This window comes from Manis pentadactyla, chromosome 4, assembly GCF_030020395.1.
Source record: "Manis pentadactyla isolate mManPen7 chromosome 4, mManPen7.hap1, whole genome shotgun sequence".
Classification (NCBI taxonomy): domain Eukaryota; kingdom Metazoa; phylum Chordata; class Mammalia; order Pholidota; family Manidae; genus Manis; species Manis pentadactyla.
In genome coordinates this window covers 152460742-152482834 of record NC_080022.1, presented here as the reverse complement: position 1 = coordinate 152482834, position 22093 = coordinate 152460742, and the positions used below count along the sequence as shown (strand labels likewise).

At 37.4% G+C, this 22093-nt stretch overlaps 1 protein-coding gene across 2 annotated transcripts in view; it reads right to left on the bottom strand.

Annotated features, from left to right (window-relative positions):
* The window catches only part of LOC118914686 (leucine-rich repeat-containing protein 37B-like), a 37414-nt gene that overhangs the window by 5047 nt on the left and 10274 nt on the right, over positions 1 to 22093 (bottom strand). Inside the window, exons 3-9 of one of the 2 annotated variants that reach the window (XM_057501228.1) lie at positions 21876 to 21947; positions 14882 to 14953; positions 11883 to 11954; positions 11055 to 11135; positions 8199 to 8270; positions 7557 to 7631; positions 5489 to 5607 (exon numbers count right to left, since the gene is read on the bottom strand). In XM_057501228.1, coding sequence (XP_057357211.1) covers positions 5489 to 5607; positions 7557 to 7631; positions 8199 to 8270; positions 11055 to 11135; positions 11883 to 11954; positions 14882 to 14953; positions 21876 to 21947 — 563 coding nt within the window. The remainder of the gene's footprint in view (positions 1 to 5488; positions 5608 to 7556; positions 7632 to 8198; positions 8271 to 11054; positions 11136 to 11882; positions 11955 to 14881; positions 14954 to 21875; positions 21948 to 22093) is intronic. The other variant, XM_057501229.1, reaches the window with a different exon arrangement.

The window sequence follows — 22093 nt, the reverse complement described above, 5'->3', positions numbered from 1 at the left end:
ATTGTAACAACTTGGTATGGTGATACCTGGTACCTAGAATTATCATGTATATAAATGTTGAATCACTGTGTTGTACACCTGAAACTAATGTAATGCAATGCTGTTGTCAACTACCCTTCAATAAAATAAAAAAAAAAAAAAAAAAACATGCTGATCGACTTGCAGAGAAATTCGCAAGAGCTAAAGGAGCAAGTAGGGAGGGAGAATACAGAAATAAAACAATCTCTGGAAGGACTTAAGAGCAGACTTCAAGAGGTTCAAGAGGCCATTAATGGAATAGAAATCAGAGAACAGGACCACAGAGAAGCTGAGGAATACAGAGATAAAAGGATCTCCAGGAATGAAAGAATATTAAGAGAACCGTGTGAACAATCCAAATGGAAGAATATTTGCATTATAGGAAAACCAGAAAAAGAAGAGAGAGTAAAAGGGATAGAAAGTGTATTTGAAGAAATAATTGCTGAAAACATCCCCAAACCGGGGAAGGAAATAGTCTCTCAGACCATGGAGGGGCACAGAACTGCCAACAGAAGGGGCCCAACGAGGACAAAACCAAGACATATAATAATTAAAATGGCAAAGATCAAAGACAAGGACAGACTATTAAAGGCAGCCAGAGAGAGAAAAAAGATCACCTACAAAGGAAAAGCCAACAGGCTATCATCACACTTCTCAACAGAAACCTTACAGGCCAGAAGAGAATGGCATGATATATTTAATGCAAAGAAACAGAAGGGCCTTGAACCAAGAGTACTGTATCCAGTACAATTATCATTTAAATATGAAGGAGGGATCAAACAATTCCCAGACAAACAAAAGTTGAGGGAATTTGCCTCCCAAACCACCTGTACAGGATATTTTAAAGGGACTGCTCTAGATGGAAGCACACCTAAGGCTAAATAGATGTCATCAGAGAAAGTAAAATCACACCAAAGAAAGCAGATCAACCAAACACTAACTAAAGGCAAAAAATAAAATCAACTACCCACAAAAGCAGTCACAGGAAACACAAAACAGTACAGAATAAAACACCTAACATATAAAGAATGGAGGAGGAAGAGTAAGAAGAGAGAGAAAATAAGAATCATCAGACTGTGTTTATAATAGCTTAATAAGAGAGTTAAGTTAGATGGTTAAATAGTAAAGAAGCTACCCTTAAAACATTTGGTAACCATGAATCTAAAGCCTGCAATGGCAATAAGTACATATCTCTCAATAATCACCCTAAATGTAAATGGACTGAATGCACCAATCAAAAGACACAGAGTAATAGAATGGATAAAAAAGCAAGACCCATCTATATGCTGCTTACAAGAGACTCACCTCAAACCCAAAGACATACACAAACTTAAAGTCAAGGGATGGAAAAAGATATTTCATGCAAAGAATAGGGAGAAACAAGCAGGTGTTGCAGTACTTGTATCAGATGAAATAGACTTCAAAACAAAGAAAGTCACAAGAGATAAAGAAGAACATTACATGATGATGAAGGGGTCAGTCCAACAAGACGATATAACCATTAGAAATATATATGCACCCAATACAGGAGCACCAACATATGTGAAACAAATACTAACAGAATTAAAGAAGGAAATAGAATGCAATGCATTCATTCTGGGAGACTTCAACACACCATTCACTCCAAAGGACAGATCCACCAGACAGAAAATAAGTAAGGGCACAGAGGCACTGAACAACACACTAGGACAGATAGATTTAAAGACATCTACAGAACTCTACACCCAAAAGCAGCAGGATATACATTCTTCTCAAGTGCACATGGAGCATTTTCCAGAATAGACCACATACTAGGCCACAAAAAGAGCCTCAGTAAATACAAAAAGATTGAAATAATACCAACCAACTTCTCAGACCACAAAGGCATAAAACTAGAAATAAATTGTACAAAGAAAAGAAAAAGACTCACAAATACATGGAGGCTTAACAACATGCTCCTAAATAATCAAAGGATCAATGACCAAATTAAAATAGAGATCAAGTAATATACCGAGACAAATGACAATGACAGCATAAAGCCCCTATTTCTGTGGGATGCAGCAAAGGCAATTTTAAGAGGAAAGTATATAGCAATCCAGGCCTATTCAAAGAAGGGAGAACAGTCCCAAATGAATACCTAAGTCACAATTATTGAAACTGGAGAAAGAAGAAAAAATGAGGCCTAAAGTCAGCAGAAGGAGGGACATAAAAAGATCATAGAAGAAATAAATAAAATGGAGAAGAATAAAACAATAGAAAAAAATCAATGAAACCAAGAGCTGGTTCCTTGAGAAAATAAAGAAAATAGATAACCTCCTAACCAGACTTACTAAGAGAAAAAGATAGTCAACACAAATCCACAGAATCAGAAATGAGAAAGGAAAAACCATGACAGACCCCACAGAAATCCAAATAATTATTAGAGAATACTATGAAAATCTACATGCTAACAAGCTGGAAAACCTAGAAGAAATGGACAACTTCCTAGAAAAACACAACCTTCCAAGACTGACTAAGGAAGAAACAGAAAATCTAAACACACCAATTACCAGGAACGAAATTGAAAAGGTTTTCAAAACACTACCCAAGAACAAAACCCCGGGCCAGATGGATTAACCACTGAAATTTATCAGACATACAGCGAAGACATAATACCCATTCTCCTTAAAGTTTTTCAAAACATAGAAGAGGAGGGAGAACTTCCAAACTCATTCTATGAAGCCAGCATCACTCTACTACCAAAACCAGGCAAAGACCCCACCAAAAAAGCAAATTACAGACCAATATCCCTGATGAACATAGATGCAAAAATACTCAACAAAATATTAGCAAACCAAATTCAAAAATACATCAAGAGGATCACACACCATGATCAAGTGGGATTCATCTCAGGGATGCAAGGATGGTACAACATTGAAAATCCGTGAACTTCATCCACCACATAAACAAAAAGAAGGACAAAAACCACATGATCATCTCCATAGATGCTGAAAAAGCATTTGACAAAATTCAACATCCATTCATGATAAAAAGTCTCAGCAAAATGGGTATACAGGGCAAGTACCTCAACATCATAAAGGCCATATATGATAAACCCACAGTCAATATCATACTTAACAGCAAGAAGCTGAAAGCTTTTCCTCTGAGATTGGGAACAAGACAGGGATGCCCACTCTCCCCACTGTCATTTGACATAGTACTGGAGGTCCTAGCCATGGCAATCAGACAAAACAGACAAATACAAGGCATCCAGATTGGTAAAGAAGAAGTCAAACTGTCACTATTTGCAAATGACTTGATATTGTACGTGAAAAACCCTAAAGACTCCACTCCCAAACTACTAGAACTAACATCTGAATTCAGCAAACTTGCAGGATACAAAATTACTACACAGAAATCTGTTGCTTTCCTGTACACTAATGATGAACTACCAGAAAGAGAAATCAGGAAAACAATTCCACTCACAATTGTATCAAAAAGAATAAACTACCCAGGAATAATCCTAACCAAGGAAGTGAAATACCTATACCCTGAAAACTACAAGACACCCTTAAGAGAAATTAAAGAGGACACTAACAAATGGGAACTCATCCCATGCTCTTGGCTAGGTAGAATTAATAATGTCAAAATGGCCTTCCTGCCTAAAGCAATCTACAGATTCAATGTAATCCCTATCGAAATACCAACAGCATTCTTCAAGGAACTGGAACAAAGAGTTTAAAATTCGTATGGAAGCACAAAAGACCCCAAATAGCCAAAGCAATCCTGAGAAGGAAGAATAAAGTGTGGGGGGAATCTCGCTTCCGAAGTTCAAGCTCTACTACAGAGCCATGGAAATCAAGACAATTTGGTACTGGCACAAGAAGAGACCCACAGACATGTGGAACAGAATAGAGAGCCCAGACATTAACCCAAACATATATGTTCAATTAATATATGATAAATGAGCCATGGATGTACAAAGGGGAAATGACAGCCTCTTCAACAGCTGGTGTTGGCAAAACTGGACAGCTACATGTAAGAGAATGAAACTGGACCATTGTCTAACCCCACACACAAAAGTAAATTAGAAATGGATCAAAGACCTGAATGTAAGATATGAAACCATAAAACTTAGAGAAAAACATAGGCAAAAGTCTCTTGGACATAAACATGAGTAACTTCTTCATGAACATATCTCTCCGGGCAAGGGAAACAAAAGCAAAAATGAACAAGTGGGACTATATCAAGCTGAAAAGGCTCTCTACAGCAAAGGACACCATCAATAGAACAGAAAGGCATCCTATAGTTTGGGAGAATATATTCATAAGTGAGAGATCCGATAAAGGATTGACATCTAAAATATATAAAGATCTCATGCACCTCAACAAACAAAAAGCAAATAATCCAATTAAAAAATGGGCAGAGGATCTGAACAGATACTTCTCCAATAAAGAAATTAAGATGGCCAAAAAACACATGCAAAGAGGTTTCACACCACTAATCTTCACGGAAATTCAGATTAAAACCACAATGAGATATCACCTCACACCAGTTAGGATGGCTACCATCCAAAAGACAACACCAAATGTTGGCCAGGTTGTGGAGAAAGGGAACCCTCCTACACTGCTGGTGGGAATGTAAATTAGTTCAACCACTGTGGAAAGCAGTATGGAGGTTCCTCAAAAACCTCAAAATAGAAATGCCATTTGACCCAGGAATTCCACTCCTAGGAATTTACCCTAAGAATGCAGCAGCCCAGTTTGAAAAAGATATATATGCACCCCTATGTTTATCACAGCACTATTTACAATAGCCAAGAAATGGAAGCAATCTAAGTGTCCATCAGTAGATGAATGGATAAAGAAGATGTGGTACATATACACAATGGAATATTATTCAGCCAAAAGAAGAAAACAAATCCTACCATTTGCAACAACATGGATGGAGCTAGAGGGTATTATGCTCAGTGAAATAAGCCAGGCAGAGAAACACAAGTACCAAATGATTTCACTTATATGTGGAGTATAAGACCAAAGAAAAACTGAAGGAACAAAACAGCAGCAGTATCACAGAACCCACGAATGGACAAACAGTTACCAAAGGGCAAGGGACTGCGGAGGATGGGTGGGACAGGAGGGATAAGTACAGGGAAAAAAAAAGGGGCATTACAATTAGCATGTATAATGTGGCGGCAGGTGGGTACTGGGCATGCTCTACAACACAGAGAAGACAAGTAATGATTTTACAGCATCTTACTACGCTGATGGAGAGTGACTGTGAAGGGGTATGTGGTGGGGACTTGGTGAAGGGGGGATCCTAGTAAACACAATGTTCTTCATGTAATTGTAGATTAATGATACCAAAAAATAATAATAATAATAATAATTTATCTCACATTATATGTGAAAATGAACTAATAAAAATGGAACATAGACCTAAATTAACACCATTAGTTTAAAAATTAACAGTTAAAACATAAATAAAACATCATCGGGTAACGGTAACTCACCACAATATGCGATGTTTGTCAGACATTCACAGTCATAATGCAGCTTGACTGTGTTGCAGAAAATCTCAATATTATTTTTAAATTGGCAGAGGCAGCAGGCCATACGGCTAGGTAAAATCCTATACATTGAAACACGGAGAATTAAATCAGTGGGAAAGGAGTTACTTGACTAGGTAGAAGAGGCAGGCCCAGGCCTCCCACAGGGCTGTGCAAAAGGAGTTCTTGGAACATATGGCCTGTGAAGTTGGGTAGGGATGAGCTGGCCAACCGCTGTTCTTGAATACTGTAAACAAACAGGAGGACAGAGATGCCTAACAGTAGGGTAAGAATGGAAGTGGGTATCGTAGGCCTAGAATAAAGGTGATAGGGATTAGAACTGGGTGACACTGATCTGTTAGAAATAAATGACATAACGGAGACAACTGAGGAAATTTGAATATCAACTCTTCATTAGATAACATTATGCACAGGAATTTCATTTCTTCAGTGTGTTATTAGTATTTTAAGTATATAGGGGAATTATTTGGATACCCAGAGAGGAAGGCATATAGCTGACAAGAGAGGGACTGACTGGCAGACGCTGTGGGACGTTGAGGAAGATGAGGCTAGAGCAGTGGCCAGTAGATCTGACGGTGAGGGGAAGACAGTCATTTCTCAGCTGCCCTGACAAAAATGGCGAGAGCAGACTGCTAAATGCAGGGGCCTTTCCCGTACTAATCGTGTGTAAGGCCATCAGTTCGCCTTAGCATAATACCAAATTTCTGTTACCTTGCCATACTGGAGGGGGATGGCACAATTTCAGGTGCAGTAAGTTGTGTAATAAATTGTCAAAAGCCCTACAGAAACATTTTTTTTAAACTGCAAAGATAAAAAAACGAAATTTGACCCTTATCTCAAATTATATGTGAAAATGAACTAATAAAAATGGACCACAGATAGACCTAAATTAATTAACCAACAAGAATTCAACTTATTAAAAGAAAACATAAGAGAAAAATCTTTGTGACTTTGGACTGGCAGTGGGTTCCCAGACAAAAATTTCTTAGATAACACACAAAAGAGGCACAAATAATATAAGAAAAATTACTAAACTAGAGCTAATCAAAATTCAAAAATTAAAGACTTCTGGTCTTCAGAGATACTTTAAATAGAATGAAGACAAGCTATAACCTGAGAGAGGATATTTGCTAAACACGTATCTGAGAGAAAGGACTTTTTCTAGAATATATAAAGCACTCTTAAAAATCAACAGTAAGATGAATCCCCAATTCAAAATAGGTTTGAACAGACATGTCATTAAAGAAGATGTCTGCACATGTATAGACAACATCATCAGAGATTCGAGATCTATTAGAGAAATGCAAATCAAAACCACAATGAGACACAACCACAGACCTCCACGAAAGGCTAACATTTGTAAAACACTGAATATAAGGATCAGGTGAAGATGTGGAGCAACAGCCAACTGTCATGCACTGCTTTCTGGAATGCAAAATGGTGCAGCTACTTTAGAAAACAGCTTAGCAGTTTCTTCAAAAGTTAAATACATACCTAGTACAAAGACCTGCATGTGAATGTTTATCATAGCTTTTTATAGCCAAAACTAGAAACAACTCAAATGTTCGTTAATTGATGACTGGTATGGAACTCTACTCAGCAGTAAAAAGGAGGGAAAGCTGTGACAACATGGATGACCCGCAAAAAGATTATGCTAAGTAAAAAGAGCCAACACAACATGTTAATGCGATATGAGTTCATTGAGAAGACCTTCTGGAAAAGGCAAAAACGGCTGAGATGAAAATCAGACTGGTGGTGGCCCGGGGGCTGGTGATGGGAGAAGGGGTTTGCCTGCAAACCGCCATGAGGGGCCTTTCTGGAGTCACACGAGTTCTGCATTTCAAATGGTGGTGGTTACATAACTATACATTTGTTAAAATCCATCAAACTGTATTCTTAGAAAGCAAATTTGATTACATGAAAATCACACATCAATAAGCCTGACTTAGTAAAATAATGAAACTTTAAAAAATCAACTAAGTGAAAATAAATATAAGAAAAATCAACTTACAGTTTTTCTAACTTGGGGCTCATCATGACGATGCTCTCAACTGTTTTAAGTGTCACTTGGGTTTTTCCCATGTCTCTGAAGTAAAAAGCACAAACGTTTATGATACGAACCTAAACACAAAAGCTCTATACTTAAAAAGATACTTGACACATTATTACTTCAGTTTTGGCTTCTCTATCTAGGCAGCTCGAGTTTACCTGCCACAGATGATAATTCCAGAGAGAAATTACTGAAGAAATTTAAATTTATTTGCATCATCAAATTAATGACCTTGGCCCTGAACACTACGATCTTTTGTCATTGCCCTGCTCCTTGTTCTCACCTGCACCTACGACTCTAGATTATTATTTTTTTTTAAATACACCTAATTCCTCTTTGCTTTCTGTGGTAAGTTATATTTCTACATGCATCTGCACATTCCATATCTATGTGCATTCTTCAGCACCACACTCTTTCTCTGATAGCTTGTCTTGCACATATACATTCTTTCTTAAACCTTTCTTTGCCCAAAACTCTTATTTCAATAACCCAGGTAAAATTAAAATTATTCTTTTTTAGTCAAAAAAGCAAAATACTTAATTTTTGATGAAAGTGAAAGAGCAGAAATTATCTGATAAACCATGAGATTGTTGCAATACTTACAAATATTTTAATGCTCTCAATTTGAAAAAATAAGAATCTTCAACAGTTGTCAGAGGATTATGACTGAGGTTTCTGAAAAAATGCAATGGAATTAAAATTATCTGCATTTCATGAAAAGTAAACATTTTTTTTTGGTATAGGACTTAAACATTAAAAGAAAAAATCGTTATCTGTCTTTATTTATAAATCACACTTAGAGTCTGTAAAGCACTCTTACTTTGGGAACTACATACCTAGGTCTCTAGATGATAAAGGGGAGAAGAGAAAAAGGAAAACACAGAAAAAAGTGGAAAGCAAAGACTTTTCAGATTGAGAATCCCACAAAGTGACTATGCTGGGAGGAAATCCCCTTGCTCTGTAGGAAATGGTATTCCTAGGTCCTCCATAATCCAAGGTGCTTTTCTTTCAGTTCTGGAAATTAAAATAGTTCCACAGCTTAAACCACGCAGGGACAGCAGGACCAGTTCCTTGCTTTTGGACCCAAAGAGACAGGGATAAACCTGAGAGGAGGCAGTAAAACCCCTGCTCCCGTCACAGCCTTGGCTACATTGCACACAATCACCTGTTCACTTAGTCAGTCTCCTGGATTGTCAGCTCCTTGAAGGCAGGGACCACACTTTACTGTCAGTGTCACTCCTGTGCCTGACATGGTGCCTGGTGTTTACTAGGTATTTAATAAAAGTTTTTGAATAAATAAATAACACTTTGCTTACACATCAACAAAATGAACAAATTCATTTTTGATGCAAATTTTTATTCCAAAATGCTGAGATTTTCTTCTCCATTCTTTAAAACAAACAAGACCAAAACAAAAACAAAAACAGGAAGGGAAAATCTTCCTGTAAATTAACTTTACTCAAGAATCATTAGTGCATTTTGCAGAATATTATTATCACAACTAATATCTATTGGGCTGCTAGGCATCTGTGATTAGCTTTTCACATTTAATCCTCACAATAACCTTGTGTGATTCATATTATTATTATTATTACCCCATTTTACAAGTGAGGAAACTGAGGTAAAGAGAGGTTATATAACTTGTCCTAAATCATCAAGATAGTACTAAGAAGCAGAGCTGAAATCTGAACTCAGTTCTGGTTCCAAAGCCTGGGTTTAACTTGTATGGGAGAAAGGGATTTAAGACACCTTTTACTTTAACCTCAATTTTGACAGCACTAAATAGAGAAATACCTTTTCGAACTTGATCTACCCATCTGGGAACCTCTATGAGAATTACATTTTCTCTTTTTATTCCTTTTCCCTAATCATCTCCTATGCTTAAATATCTAATTAGCCTGTGGTTATTGAGACTTTAGAGATTTAAAACCATGTTGCAGGAGAATTAGTGAAAATGATGGAGTAAGGACATCTGAAAATTTATCCTATAAAAGCAACAACAACAACAACAACAACAACAACAACAAAAAACTAGCAGAAATGGCCAAACCAGCTTTTTCCAAACTCTGCATATTTAATCAGTGGGCTTACAGCAATGTGGGGAGCATTTATTCAAGAAAAACATTATTTTCTCTACAAACAGTGAGACCTGTGCTGCTTTAACTTCTCCTAGACCTTTGCTCTCCATCCAGTGGTTCCTTTGAAATACAGCCTGAGTTCCTTCAGAGCCTCCTTCCCAAAGACTTGTCTCCATGTTACTGTCTGGTGGTTCCCTGGAGGACCTTACCGGAAAGGCTTGACTTTGACCTGACTGGGAGCTGCCTAGTGCTAAAAGCCTGTCCTCAGGGGGCATTTTTTAAAACAATTACAGGTAAATGGTTTAATGTGGTAGGTGTGTGAGGCAGTGGACAAAAAATAGCCAAACCAAAAAGCGTAAAAGGACAAGCTGAGGGAGGAGATGTTCACAGAGACTTTGAAAGGCTCCAACACATTCCTGGGAAACTGGAAGCCCATGAGACATATTCCTAAGAATCTAAAAGAAAACCGTTAGCACTAATCAATGAGGTCAGCAGGGTTGTGGAAGACAAAATGAGTAAGCAAAAATTAGCTGTATTTCTGTACACTAGCAGTGAACAATCCAAAAATGAAATTGAGAAAACAATTCCAAGTCTAACAGCATCACAAAGAATAAGTCTTAGGAAAAAATTTAGCTAAAGAAACGCAAGATTGATTCACTGAAAACTATGAAACCCAGTGATTTGCCTGTGTCACAGAGAACTCGGCTGTGCCACAGAGCACTCAAGCAAAAGGGAGGAAAACCCCATTCCTTATTGGATAGTCAGGAAAGAAAGTATATGGAATGAGGCTACAGCAATGTATTTTCTTTATGACTATTTTGCACACGACAGCTTAACACTAACATCTTTTTCCATTCCTCAAAGGTTCCTACTGCTCACAGATAATGCACGTCAGAGGTGAACACAGTTTGAAAGGTATTTTTCTGGGTGACTGGGGAGAGAAGATCCCTGTGGCAAGTTTTCAGAACTCCTTTCATTTAAAAGAAACTGATGGCTGAGGAAGCACCGACACCATTTGCTCCCTGGAGAACTTTGTGCTAAACCTAGTTCTTTCAGCGCTGTGTTCCAAGAGCAGGAAACAGGTTCACAAGTGGAACTTTGAGGCCCACACACCATGGCGAGCGTCACAGTAGTGGATCCCCGTGACAATGCTGGCGTGGGTGTTACATGATGGAGTGTGGTTGTTGCCTGTGCAAAAGATCAGGAAAGCGGAGCCTGTCATGTATGACTCAGACATGTCTCCCGGCCCCTCTGTACCTTAGTTTCCTCATTGGAAAAAAAATGGATCTTACAAATTTTTCAGAGCTCATACTGAGCTTACCCCCAGCTAACTAGTAACTGTATCATGTTTTTACACATATTCATTGTAAATTTCACTTACAATGTGTGTAAGAACTGCATTCCATGCCAGGCCTGAAATGTTCCAAAGCTCAGTTCTCCAATTAGATTGCAGCCAAGATTTCTACAAGAAAAAGAAAAAAAGTATTTCAGAACATTTATCCTTTGGCAGGGATTCTAACCTGTATATGATGAAACATAACCTCAATACTTCTTCATATACTGAGGAAATCTCACTATGGAAGATATTTGTTTTGTTTTTAATATTTGTATGAAAAAACAGATTGTATTCAAGTATGCTTGTTTTATAAAAAAGAGAAAGATGGACTAGTGATTGACATCTTCTTGTTTTTTTCCTGGTATCAGTGGTATTATTACAGAAAATACAAATAAGATAAATAAAATATATTTGTATGAAAGATTTATACTTTCATGTTTATACATGTATTGCTAGACACAAAGGAATAAGTGCCCAGACACTTGTCTAAGTGATCTTTAATTCTCTAGAAAAGGGTTCCATGACTGCACTGCTGACATCTTGGGCTGGATAATCCTTGTTGTGGGCGCTGTTCTGGGCACGGTAGGCTATTGAGCAGCATCTCCGGCCTCTGCCCCCCAGATGCCAGCAGCATAACTACAGTTCTGACAACCAAAATGTTTCCAGACACGGAAATCACCCTACTTGAGAACTCCGGCTCTAGAATGAGTCACTCTGATCCATATGATAATTCTTACACTAGTGTTTCCTAGAGACAAAAAGGATGTGGCCACATAATTTTAGTAGCTCTCCATTTAAAGTATTTCAACATAAGAGTTTTACAATTAAGTTTATAAAAATTCCAAACATTATTAAATTGTATTTGTAACTTACATAAACTGCAGAAAAGGTAGTGATTCGAATGTAAGTCTTTCAATAGCCTGTATTTTATTGCAGGATAAATCTCTAGGAAAAGGGAAAGGAAAAATATTGTCTCAGCCATCAGATATCTAATTAGCAGAGATAACTAGTAGAGGTTAGAATAATCACACTGAATAAGTAGCTCTTATCTAAACTCTACACCTTAGAAATTATTATGTGAAACTTCCAGAGCCCCTATCCCTGCCCTCACCTAAGCCTCACTTTCATTATCTTCATAAATAAAATATACAACCATAGATCTTGAGAGATTGTTGAGATAATCCTTCCTGACAGCAGAAGGACTGATTAGATCAACTTTTGTGGTCTCATCAAATTCCACAGTAGGAGCTCAAAAGCTTTTATCTCCATATATAATTTCCAATATTGAAAGGAATATTCTCACATTTACAAACCTTCCTGGTTTTATTCTTTCTAGGCCATTTCAGCACCAGAAAAAATAAAAGATGCTCTTTCACAAAATTTGAAAAGAAGTTACACCTCTAATTATAATTACTTTGAACTAATTCAGAATTATAATTTCTATTATTTTAACGGAAGCTCACTTTTGGTTTCCATTGCTTTAATTTTCCATGAATTTAACTGCTTCAGTTGTACAGTGGTGGGACAACAAAAAACAACAACATGCGATCGGATTTTTATTTTAAATCACTCACTCTTGTCTATTACAGGTGACTCTTATTTCCATTGATTCAGGCTTAATCCCTCACTTTTCACCTAGATGCGTATTAACTCTTCTGAAGGGTATGTCTGCCTCTGGTTCATTCCTTTCTAATCGGTCCTGCACAAAGTCACTACATTAACTCTCCATGAGAGGTTCTCAAACACCAGCATCACTTGGGAATTTATCAAAGATGTAAATTCTCAGCCCTACTCGGGACCAACTGAATCAGTAACTGTGGGGTGGGTGCTTGGGCTGTGAGAAGCCCTCCAAGTGATCTTCCAGCAGGCTGAAGTTTGTCCTAGAGTGCTGCTGAGATAACATGACAGCTTGGCCTTCGAAGCCCCAGAAGGTTTGGCCCAAGCCCCCGATGTACTCTATAGGACAAGGTTTTTTTCCCTTGTGCTGCCTTTCTGCCACTCTTCTTTGCAAACTTATTCTTCCCAAGATGTCTGTCTGATGATACCCAAAAGCCCCTCAAGATGCTGCTCTAACAGCATTGCTCTTGTAGCATCTTTTTTCCTAACTTGAAGCCTTTTTCCCCGCTTTTGCGCTCCCCAAACAATTCATACCTCTCACTGCCCACATCCATTTCCTCTTTTTAATACTTATTTTTACACCCCATTTCCTCCGAGTATAAACTCCCTTACAGTATGGACAAGGTCTTACTTACCTGCACTGTCTACCATGTTTAAAACTGACACATGGACATAAACTCAAATATTTATAAAATGAATGAAGAGCTGGGGAGTAGAAGAAAAGGGATCATTTAAAAATAAATGGCTTTTCAAATAGCTCCCTCTTCTGTGCCTCTGCAGCACTTTGTCATTCATTCAGTGCTTATACACGGTGGTCTGAGCCGGCAAGTGCATTTCCCCTGTGAGATCATGAGTTTCTAGAAGGGTAGGAACCCTGTCTTACCCACTTTTGTGCCTATAATACTAGGCACAGTGGTTGTCATATACTTTTTTGCCTTTTTATCGATTGGCATTTTTTTAAGTAATGACAATACTTATGATAATGAAATACTTAGCTTACAAAACATTTTACAATAGAAGCAGTGAAGGGCCTAATCCACTGAGCAGTTATCTCACTTGTGTTCGGAAGGTTTGGAGCCCAGATGGCAGAGGTACCTAAGAAAATCAATACAAAAGTGTCCCTTGCGGCTTGAAAGGTTTGAAAACTCAAAGGACTATTTTTATTGTCATGTAAGACCCTTTATATCTGACTCCCTTAGGTTTCTATATTTGCAAGAAGAATCTTTTTGCAAAAGAGCATCATTAATGAGCGTAATAAGGATGACATGTATAGTTCTGCATGCAAAAGACAAAGAACAAACATTGACCTTTTATAGCAACATAGTATCTCCTTACTTCTAAACAAAAAGAAGTACTATGTAGGCATTACTTCCTTGACAATGAGACTGGAGAGATTTTTAGTTGGTAATTAGAGAAGTTAGGGCCATTTCTGATATGCTTATTTAGTGTAAATGTAGACATTTCCAACTATATCAGTTAATCATCACTTCAAATATCTGTTTTTTAATATTGGTATAACAATTCCTGCATTGAAATCCTAAACACTAGTCTCTTCTCTGGGTAACTATATTCTTGATAATGTTGTTTACATAAATCATCTACTTAAGTACTTAATATTTCAATGTTAATTTAGATTAAATTATAAAAATATTCTGGGTTAATGGCATTCACGTTAATATAAGTATTCTATATTTTCTTGTCTTTTGGGTGACAATATAGTCACCTTTCATTCCTCTCATCTCACTAAACCAACTTTTACAAATCTTTTCTGTAAAGGTTCAAAAGTAAGTATTTTAGGCTTTTCAGGCCACATAGAGTCTCTGTTGCATGTTTTTCTTTCTTTCTTTTCTTTTTTCCTTTTACAGGCCTTTAACAAAAGGGCTGTATAAAAACGGACCATGAGCTGGATTTGATCCATAGGCCAAAAACTAAATGTTAATATAAACAGAGGGCATAGGAACACTTACATACCAAGGCTCCTATGGGTGTCTGTAATTGCTCAGACCTCATTACAACTTTTCCTCTGTAACTGAAGGGTTTTTCTATCTATAGCTTGTCCATATAATTAAAAAATTGAAAACACATAGGAGGTATTTAATGCTAGAGAGTGGCTAGTGCCCTCCCTACACAGACTTACAGAATTATAAATTTTTATTGTTGGGAGAAATTATAGAAATTGTCTAATTTAAACCCCTTATTTATTTTAAAGATAATATAACTGAAAGCTCATAAATAAGTGTGAGTAACTAACTTACAAATACTGGAGGGATAGCAGGCCTTCAAATGAGTCCTTATGTAATTCACTCAACTGATTGTCACTGAGAATTCTGAAAAATGGAAAGGTTACTTCTGAATCAAATGCAAAATAATTACAACTATTTACGTATAGGACCAATTTCTACATGTGGGGGAGACCTGAATAACGATAATGGTATCACCTAAACACCTATTAATTTAGGGATGGTGATCTCTGCTCTGTTTCCATGCAGATCTTTCTTGTCATGTCCTCCTCTGTGTCCCTCTCTCCCTCACACACACACACACACACACACACAACTATCCATCCACTCTTCACACCAAAATGTGTATTTAATACCTACTCTCTTGATCCCCAAGTCTCTTTCAGAACCCAACTGTGGGTGGCACCATCGTCAGCAGAACTGCCATCTCCTGAACCTTAGTACGGGAGCCCCATACAGAACTACGTCAAGACTGCAAGTGAAGCTGTTCAATTTTCCTCCCATTGAAAATATTGTTTCAGGGAACTAAAAAGTGCATTAAGATGTGCATCCAGTTTAATACAGCAGCAGACTCCCAGACTCTGAGAAGGGACTAGCGGTTACTAAAGGGGAGGGGTGGGGAAGGCTGGGTGGGGAGGGATGGAGAAGGGGATTGAGGGGTACTATGGTATACATGGTGTGTGGGGGTCACAGGGAAGACAGTGTAGCACACAGAAGACAAGTAGTGACTCTCTGGCATCTTCCTACGCTGATGGACAGTGATTTCAATGGGGTACGAGGGGACTTGATAATATGGGTGAATATAGTAAATAATGTTTTTCCTGTGAAATTTTCATAAGAGTGTATATCAATGATACCTTAATAAAAAAAAGTTAAAATGTCCACATTAATAATTATAAAGCAAATACCCGTATAACACCATTCATGTCAAGAACACTGCCAGCATCCCAGAAGCCCTCAGTGTGCCCCTTTCCCATCACAAACTGATCTCTGACCCACTAGAGGTAACCACTGTCCTGACTACTTTTTAACTCACCTCTCTGCTTTTGGAATGTGGTCTTACCTTTGATGTGTCAGCCATAAACAACATAGTGCAGTATTGCCTCTTCCTGAACTTAGTATACAAATGGAATCATATTATATATGTATTATTTTCTACATTGCTTTTTTCATTCAACCTTACCTTGCAAATTCATTCTATCCTCAGGTGCAGCTGAGGTTGGTTCACTTTAAGGCCTACTGTTACATGCTGGCTACATGTGCCTACTGAGTACTTGAAAGTGGCTAGTGTGACTGAGAAGCTGAAGTTGAATTTAATTAATTTTAACTATTTTAAAAGTTAAATTCAAAATTGATATTTGAATGCAGTTATTGGAAAACATTTCAGTATTTTGCAATGACCTGGCCATATGATGCTATTTTTCCAACTGTAGATTTTATGATATCTAAAGAGAGATCAAGTAACTTCCGATAAAAATCTTGCAACTAAACTGAGATTTTATAGACTTAATATGGAAAAAAGAATATGAATGCATAAGTTTCATACCAGTTGCATGTAGAAATTATAATACTTTGGATATTTTAAAGACAGTATGAAAAAAATGTAGACTATCTTAACAATGTACATAATCATTACATGTTGAAATATTATTATTTTGGACATGAAGGTTAAATAAAATGCGTTCACATTACATCTGTTTCTTTTTACTTTTATTTTTTAAGTGGCTACCAGAAAATTAAAGATTACTTATGTGCCTTGCATTATGTTTCTAAAGAATAATATTTCACTGTTAACTATGCTAGACTTAATTTATTCACTGTACTGTTGGGGGATATCAAGATTTTTCTAGCTTTTGTTACTACAAACAATGCTGCTTTAAACTTTCTTATACTTCTATTTTGATATGCATTTGCCTGAGTTTCCCTAGGATCCAGCAGGGGTACAAAACTGTTCTCCTAAGAAGTTGTGCTATTTCAAGTTGGCAAATGGGAAAATGCCAAGTCTCTAGTCCTCCAACCACCAGCTAAATCCCTAAGAACGATGGAAAAGACATGATTTAAAAATCCACAACCTTACCTCAAAGTGTGGGAGCAGCTCCACACATGCTTCCCTACCAGAAATGGCCTGTAATTACCCACAGGGTGACGAGCTGAAATGCTGCTGCAGGAGCAGGGGCAGCACGTGGCCCCAAATCCTTCCTCCTCAGGCCAGAGAGCAAAGGGCGTTTTCCTCCAGGTGGGAGCATCGGTGCTCAACGGGCCTGGGGCCCAGAACCTGGGGGAAGGTTGAGCGCTCTGTCTAGCCACCAGAAGCCACCTCCCACCTACTCTGACTTAAAGGGAGTCCTTTAGGAACAACAGCCCCAGTAGCTCATGTCACCTCTGTCCAAGAGCCAGGAAACACAAGCAGGAGAATCTCAACTCAAAGATGAACTGTACTCAGGAATGACCAAATGACAAAGAAAGCCAGCTCCATTACGGACAGAAAACAAATGCAAGTGAGCTGATAGCCAAAGAACCAGAGCGAAGAGAGGAAGGACGAGGGGACTTTAGAATGGCATAACTGATGTCCTGAGTAAGATAATGCATCCATGAAAAAGAATCAACTCAGGATTATATGAATGAAAAGTGCTATTATTAATTTAAAAAACCCCTCAATATATGCACCTTTGAAGAATAAATTAGAAAACAGAGATCCTGCCAATGATATCTCCAGAATGCAGAATGAAGGGAACGGGAATAATCCACAGACAAGCCTGACACCTGAGTTGCCCACGAATGTTCACGCCTGTGCTTCACCTAGTCCCACAGGAAAGACAACATGCTGGGCAGGATGGTTCGCACCCATTTCTTAACACCTGATGAGCAGGAGAGTATACAGCCAGTGTCTCCCAGAGTGGAGCAAGGGAGTGATAAGAGATCCACTACAGAAGAAAGTCTTTAAGATTTCAAAAGCAAATTTCCCTTCCCTGGGAATCACCTTCCTGGGAGGTAATATTAACAGTTTACATCCTTCAAGCACCTTGGGGATCTGAGAATATGCTATGTGGCCTTGTGAACTATTTCCACCAAGTTCTGCATATAAACATTCTGCTTTCCTTCACAGGGTCTCTTACTCACATATTGATATTAATTCCACCTCATAGATTAATTCCTTTCGCATAGCTTACAACAATTCAATGACTACCACCTGGAAACTCTGCATCTGAAAGCAAGGGCAATCTCTGTTATACAGTGATTCATAATACACAGAATATAGTCACATACATTTAAAAGGATCCCAAGACAAAAAATTTTCATTCCCACAAAGAACTCCTGGAGCCCTGAGAATGCCTCAAAGACCCTGACCTCGCCTGGAAATTCACCACATTACGAGGAACAGCAGCGATGGCCAGAATGTGTGAAGGGGGGAATGGTCACCAGGTGATGCTATGACTGTTCTCCAATCTCTGTCAAGTAATGGTTTCCTGTTTCCATGGAAATGATCCAAAGAGAAAAAAACAAATCAACATGTCCAACACTGTTTATCGTAACCCTTTTCATAACAATAGACAGTTGGAAAAAACTCTACCTCCCCCCATATCACATAACAAAACTGTGTGTGTACACCGTTGATGACATGCAAAAAGGTCATAGGAAATGATGGTATATGAAAAAAATCAGGACAAATATGAAACTTGTATACTAATTCTAACTTTAAAAGTTATAAATACTGACAAGGTTTCAATAGGAACAGAAAAGAGATGGAGGTGGAAACTCAGCTGGTTATGGCAGTGTCTTCTCTGATTGGCTGATGCCCTTGTCAGACTGTTTGGTTCAGGAGAGAATATCATGGTAAGACAGGGAGTAACTACAGAGCCTGTACTTTCAATTAATGGGATTTGTTTCGGTGAAGTTTTTGGATGACATGGTAGTAATATTTTAAAAATAACCCTAATAAATTCGACCTAAAAGAAAAGCTTAGACTGAGAATGAGTGTCATCAAAAAATTACGCCAAAAAGGAGCTTCACATAGCAACAATCTGGAATAAAACATATTGATCTGGAGAACTCCAAATATTTTTTGACTAAAGCAAAAATACGTAGAGCCATAGGGAATCAGAGGTAAAGGGGGATCTAAAATTTTCTTACACAATGAAAACATCAAAACCAGGTATGAGCTAACATTAGAGAAACATTCATATTTATCTTCTGATCACACTTCCTTTCACTAAAGCAATCTTCTGAATTTTGCAATATTCATTCTTGACTCTACATTACTGGCAATTATCCTTCTCCCCACCTCTGTAACTTCTAGGAAATTGACAGGGCACAGAGTGGTTTTTTTTTCGGCTTACCTATACATACATGCCAACAGTAGGCCATTCTGGAATTGATTTACTCACCTTCCACTGCTTGCTTTCTCTCCAAAGCACTTATCATTACTTGAAATTACACCTATCTATTATAGTTAATATATTTACTTTTATATTACATATTTGTAAATCCCTTCAGAACTGGGATATTTTGGTCTTTTTGTTCTTGGGCTTGTATCCCTGGTACATAAAAGAGTTCCTGGCACATAGTAGATGCTCTGTAAATATTTGTGAAATGAATTCAAAGTGATAGGTATTGATTTTCAGATATACTACCTTTACTTAAAACAAATCATCCCTTTAACATCATGTGCATAAATACAATTTTACAGGAAAAAGAAATGTCTTTCTTTTCATCTGCATTTGTGACTCAATCTTTTGAGACAAGAACCTTCTGAGAATTTCATAAAAGCTATGAACCCTTTTCCTAGAAAACTTCACTTTCTTGAATATATGCAAAAGCGCACATGCAATTTCCATTTGTTTATCATCCCTTTAGGGCACAGGTCTGTGAACAGAATGGCTTGGATGCAGCGTACGAACCTGAATGGGAAATCATGTCTGTCTCTATTTTCAAAAACCTCTAATTTGGCATTTCCTTCCATCATGAATGTAGGCAGCAAACCACAACAGAGTAGCAGTATAGCTCATCTGACCCCCAGTAGAAATCAGCTATGTTCATATCATTTCTTTGTTGCAGACATCTCAAAATTCCTTTACTCTCATCACTACCTTCACCTTATAATAAATGCCACTACATATGATAATTACCATTATAATAAATACCACTACATATTGTTATTTAATGTAAGAAAAGCAGATTTATTACTATATTACTACTAATTATTCTTTAAGAGTATTTCAATGTGATTGGTTTTCTTTGTTTTCATATGTATTTTAACCTATTATACATTCAAAAACATCTCTTCTTAGGTAGGCTTCTGTCGATCACCAAATAGATTCACGGAACATAAAAAGTTAAGAAATCCTGACCTGGGGACCACTGACTCCAAGTTAGGAACCTCCACCTTACCAAGTATAAATCTCAAACTGACTTGGAAATCTTCTAACCTTACTGGACTCATGTTATACTGTATAAACTCTACAACACATGCGATTTAAAAATCAATGTTTAAATTTCACCTTATTTTTTGAAAACATATAATACATATTTATATGGCTCAAACTTCCAAAGGTATAATGTACACAATCCAAAATGTTTTCCCTACCCCTGCCGCTCAGCCTACCCTCACGCTCGACTCTCTACTCCGCAGGGCGAACTACAGTTATTTATCTCCTGTGTCAAGTTACTTTCATTTTTCCTAGAAGTCTGGGAAATAAAATCTCCAGGTCATATTCTATCATGGGAAATATAAACTATATATAGTATTTAAGAAATTCATAAATTAAAAAAAACAACTGTCCGGTTCTAGCATTTTTGTCCTTACAAAAAAGATATACAGCTAAGGGGGGTCTATATGAGGGTGGTCATAATCCCTGTTTTTAGATTACTATGACTGTCATGTCTTTTAATACTAATTCACAGTTCATTTGACTTGTCCAAGTTGAACGAATGATTAATGATACAATAGTCTTCAAAAATGCCAGTCAATTACTTTAAATATAAATATTTTTTCCAAAATCACTTGTGTCTAAACTGACTTTTCTACAAATCAATAAAAACAATTACACACAACAAAAATATAGGCAAAGAACAGACAATTCTGAGAATACAAATGTTTGGTAGACATATAAAGATATTTAAATTCCCAAGTAATCAGAAAAATTCAAATTCAGATGGGGCCCCTCTTATTCACCCATCACACACCAGCCAAAAAAATACCCAGTGGCAGAGGGTGTAGGAAAACGAAGCTGTCATGGCCTGTTGATTAGAGTATAAATTGCACAACCGTTTTGAGGGCAATTCAGATTTTCTACCTACACAGTCTTAATCCCAACAATTCCACTTCTAGATATCTCTTTTACAGAGATACTTGCTCATGTTGACAAAGATGCAAGTACAAGGATATTCATTGGAGCGATGCATGTGACAAGAAAACAACAGAATCTAAGCATCCAGCAACTCAGGAAGTATTAACTGTGATAAATCTATACCATAAAATATTATGCAGGAGTTTAAATAAATGGGGTAGCCTTCTATGTAGTGGGAAGAAATCTAAATCGTGTCAAAAAGTGAAAGCATTCAGTCATAGGATGTTACCCTTTATGTAGAAAAGGTAAGAAAATCACACAACAAACCTATTTTGCTATCTGTAAATACTTACGTAGACAAATGCATGGAAAAAGATCTGGAAGGATATATACTAAATTCAGAATAGTGGTAACCTCAGGGGTGGGGGGTTAGGGCACACGGAAGGTTTTCACTCTTCCTGTTATTTCATTTTTATATATCGAGAACATGATCATGCGTTCTTTACATACTGGAAAGTAAGTTTAAGTTGACTCTTAAAGAGAACCCACCAAATTTAATTTTTAAAATAAATATAGAATTGCAATCAATAGAGGTAGATTTGAGATACGGAAAGGGAAATACCTTTTCTCAGAACTTTTCTCAGACCTCAAAACTCTTGACCAAGAAACATGTTACAATGCAGCTAGTTTTTCATGTTCATATTTGGAGAGAATATACTCACAGTTTCTCAGCCCAAGTGTATGACTTCCATGTATTTTCTTCAACGTAAGAAATAGAGTTTCCTTGGAAATTTCTGTGAAGAAACACAGTACATATCCTTCAATAGGTAGGAAAACAATGAACAGAATAAGCAAAAGAATCATAGCAACCTTATCATGGCAACCAGGGGAATATTCAAATGCAGAAAATACCAGCTTTCTAGTGTCCACAGCTATCTGC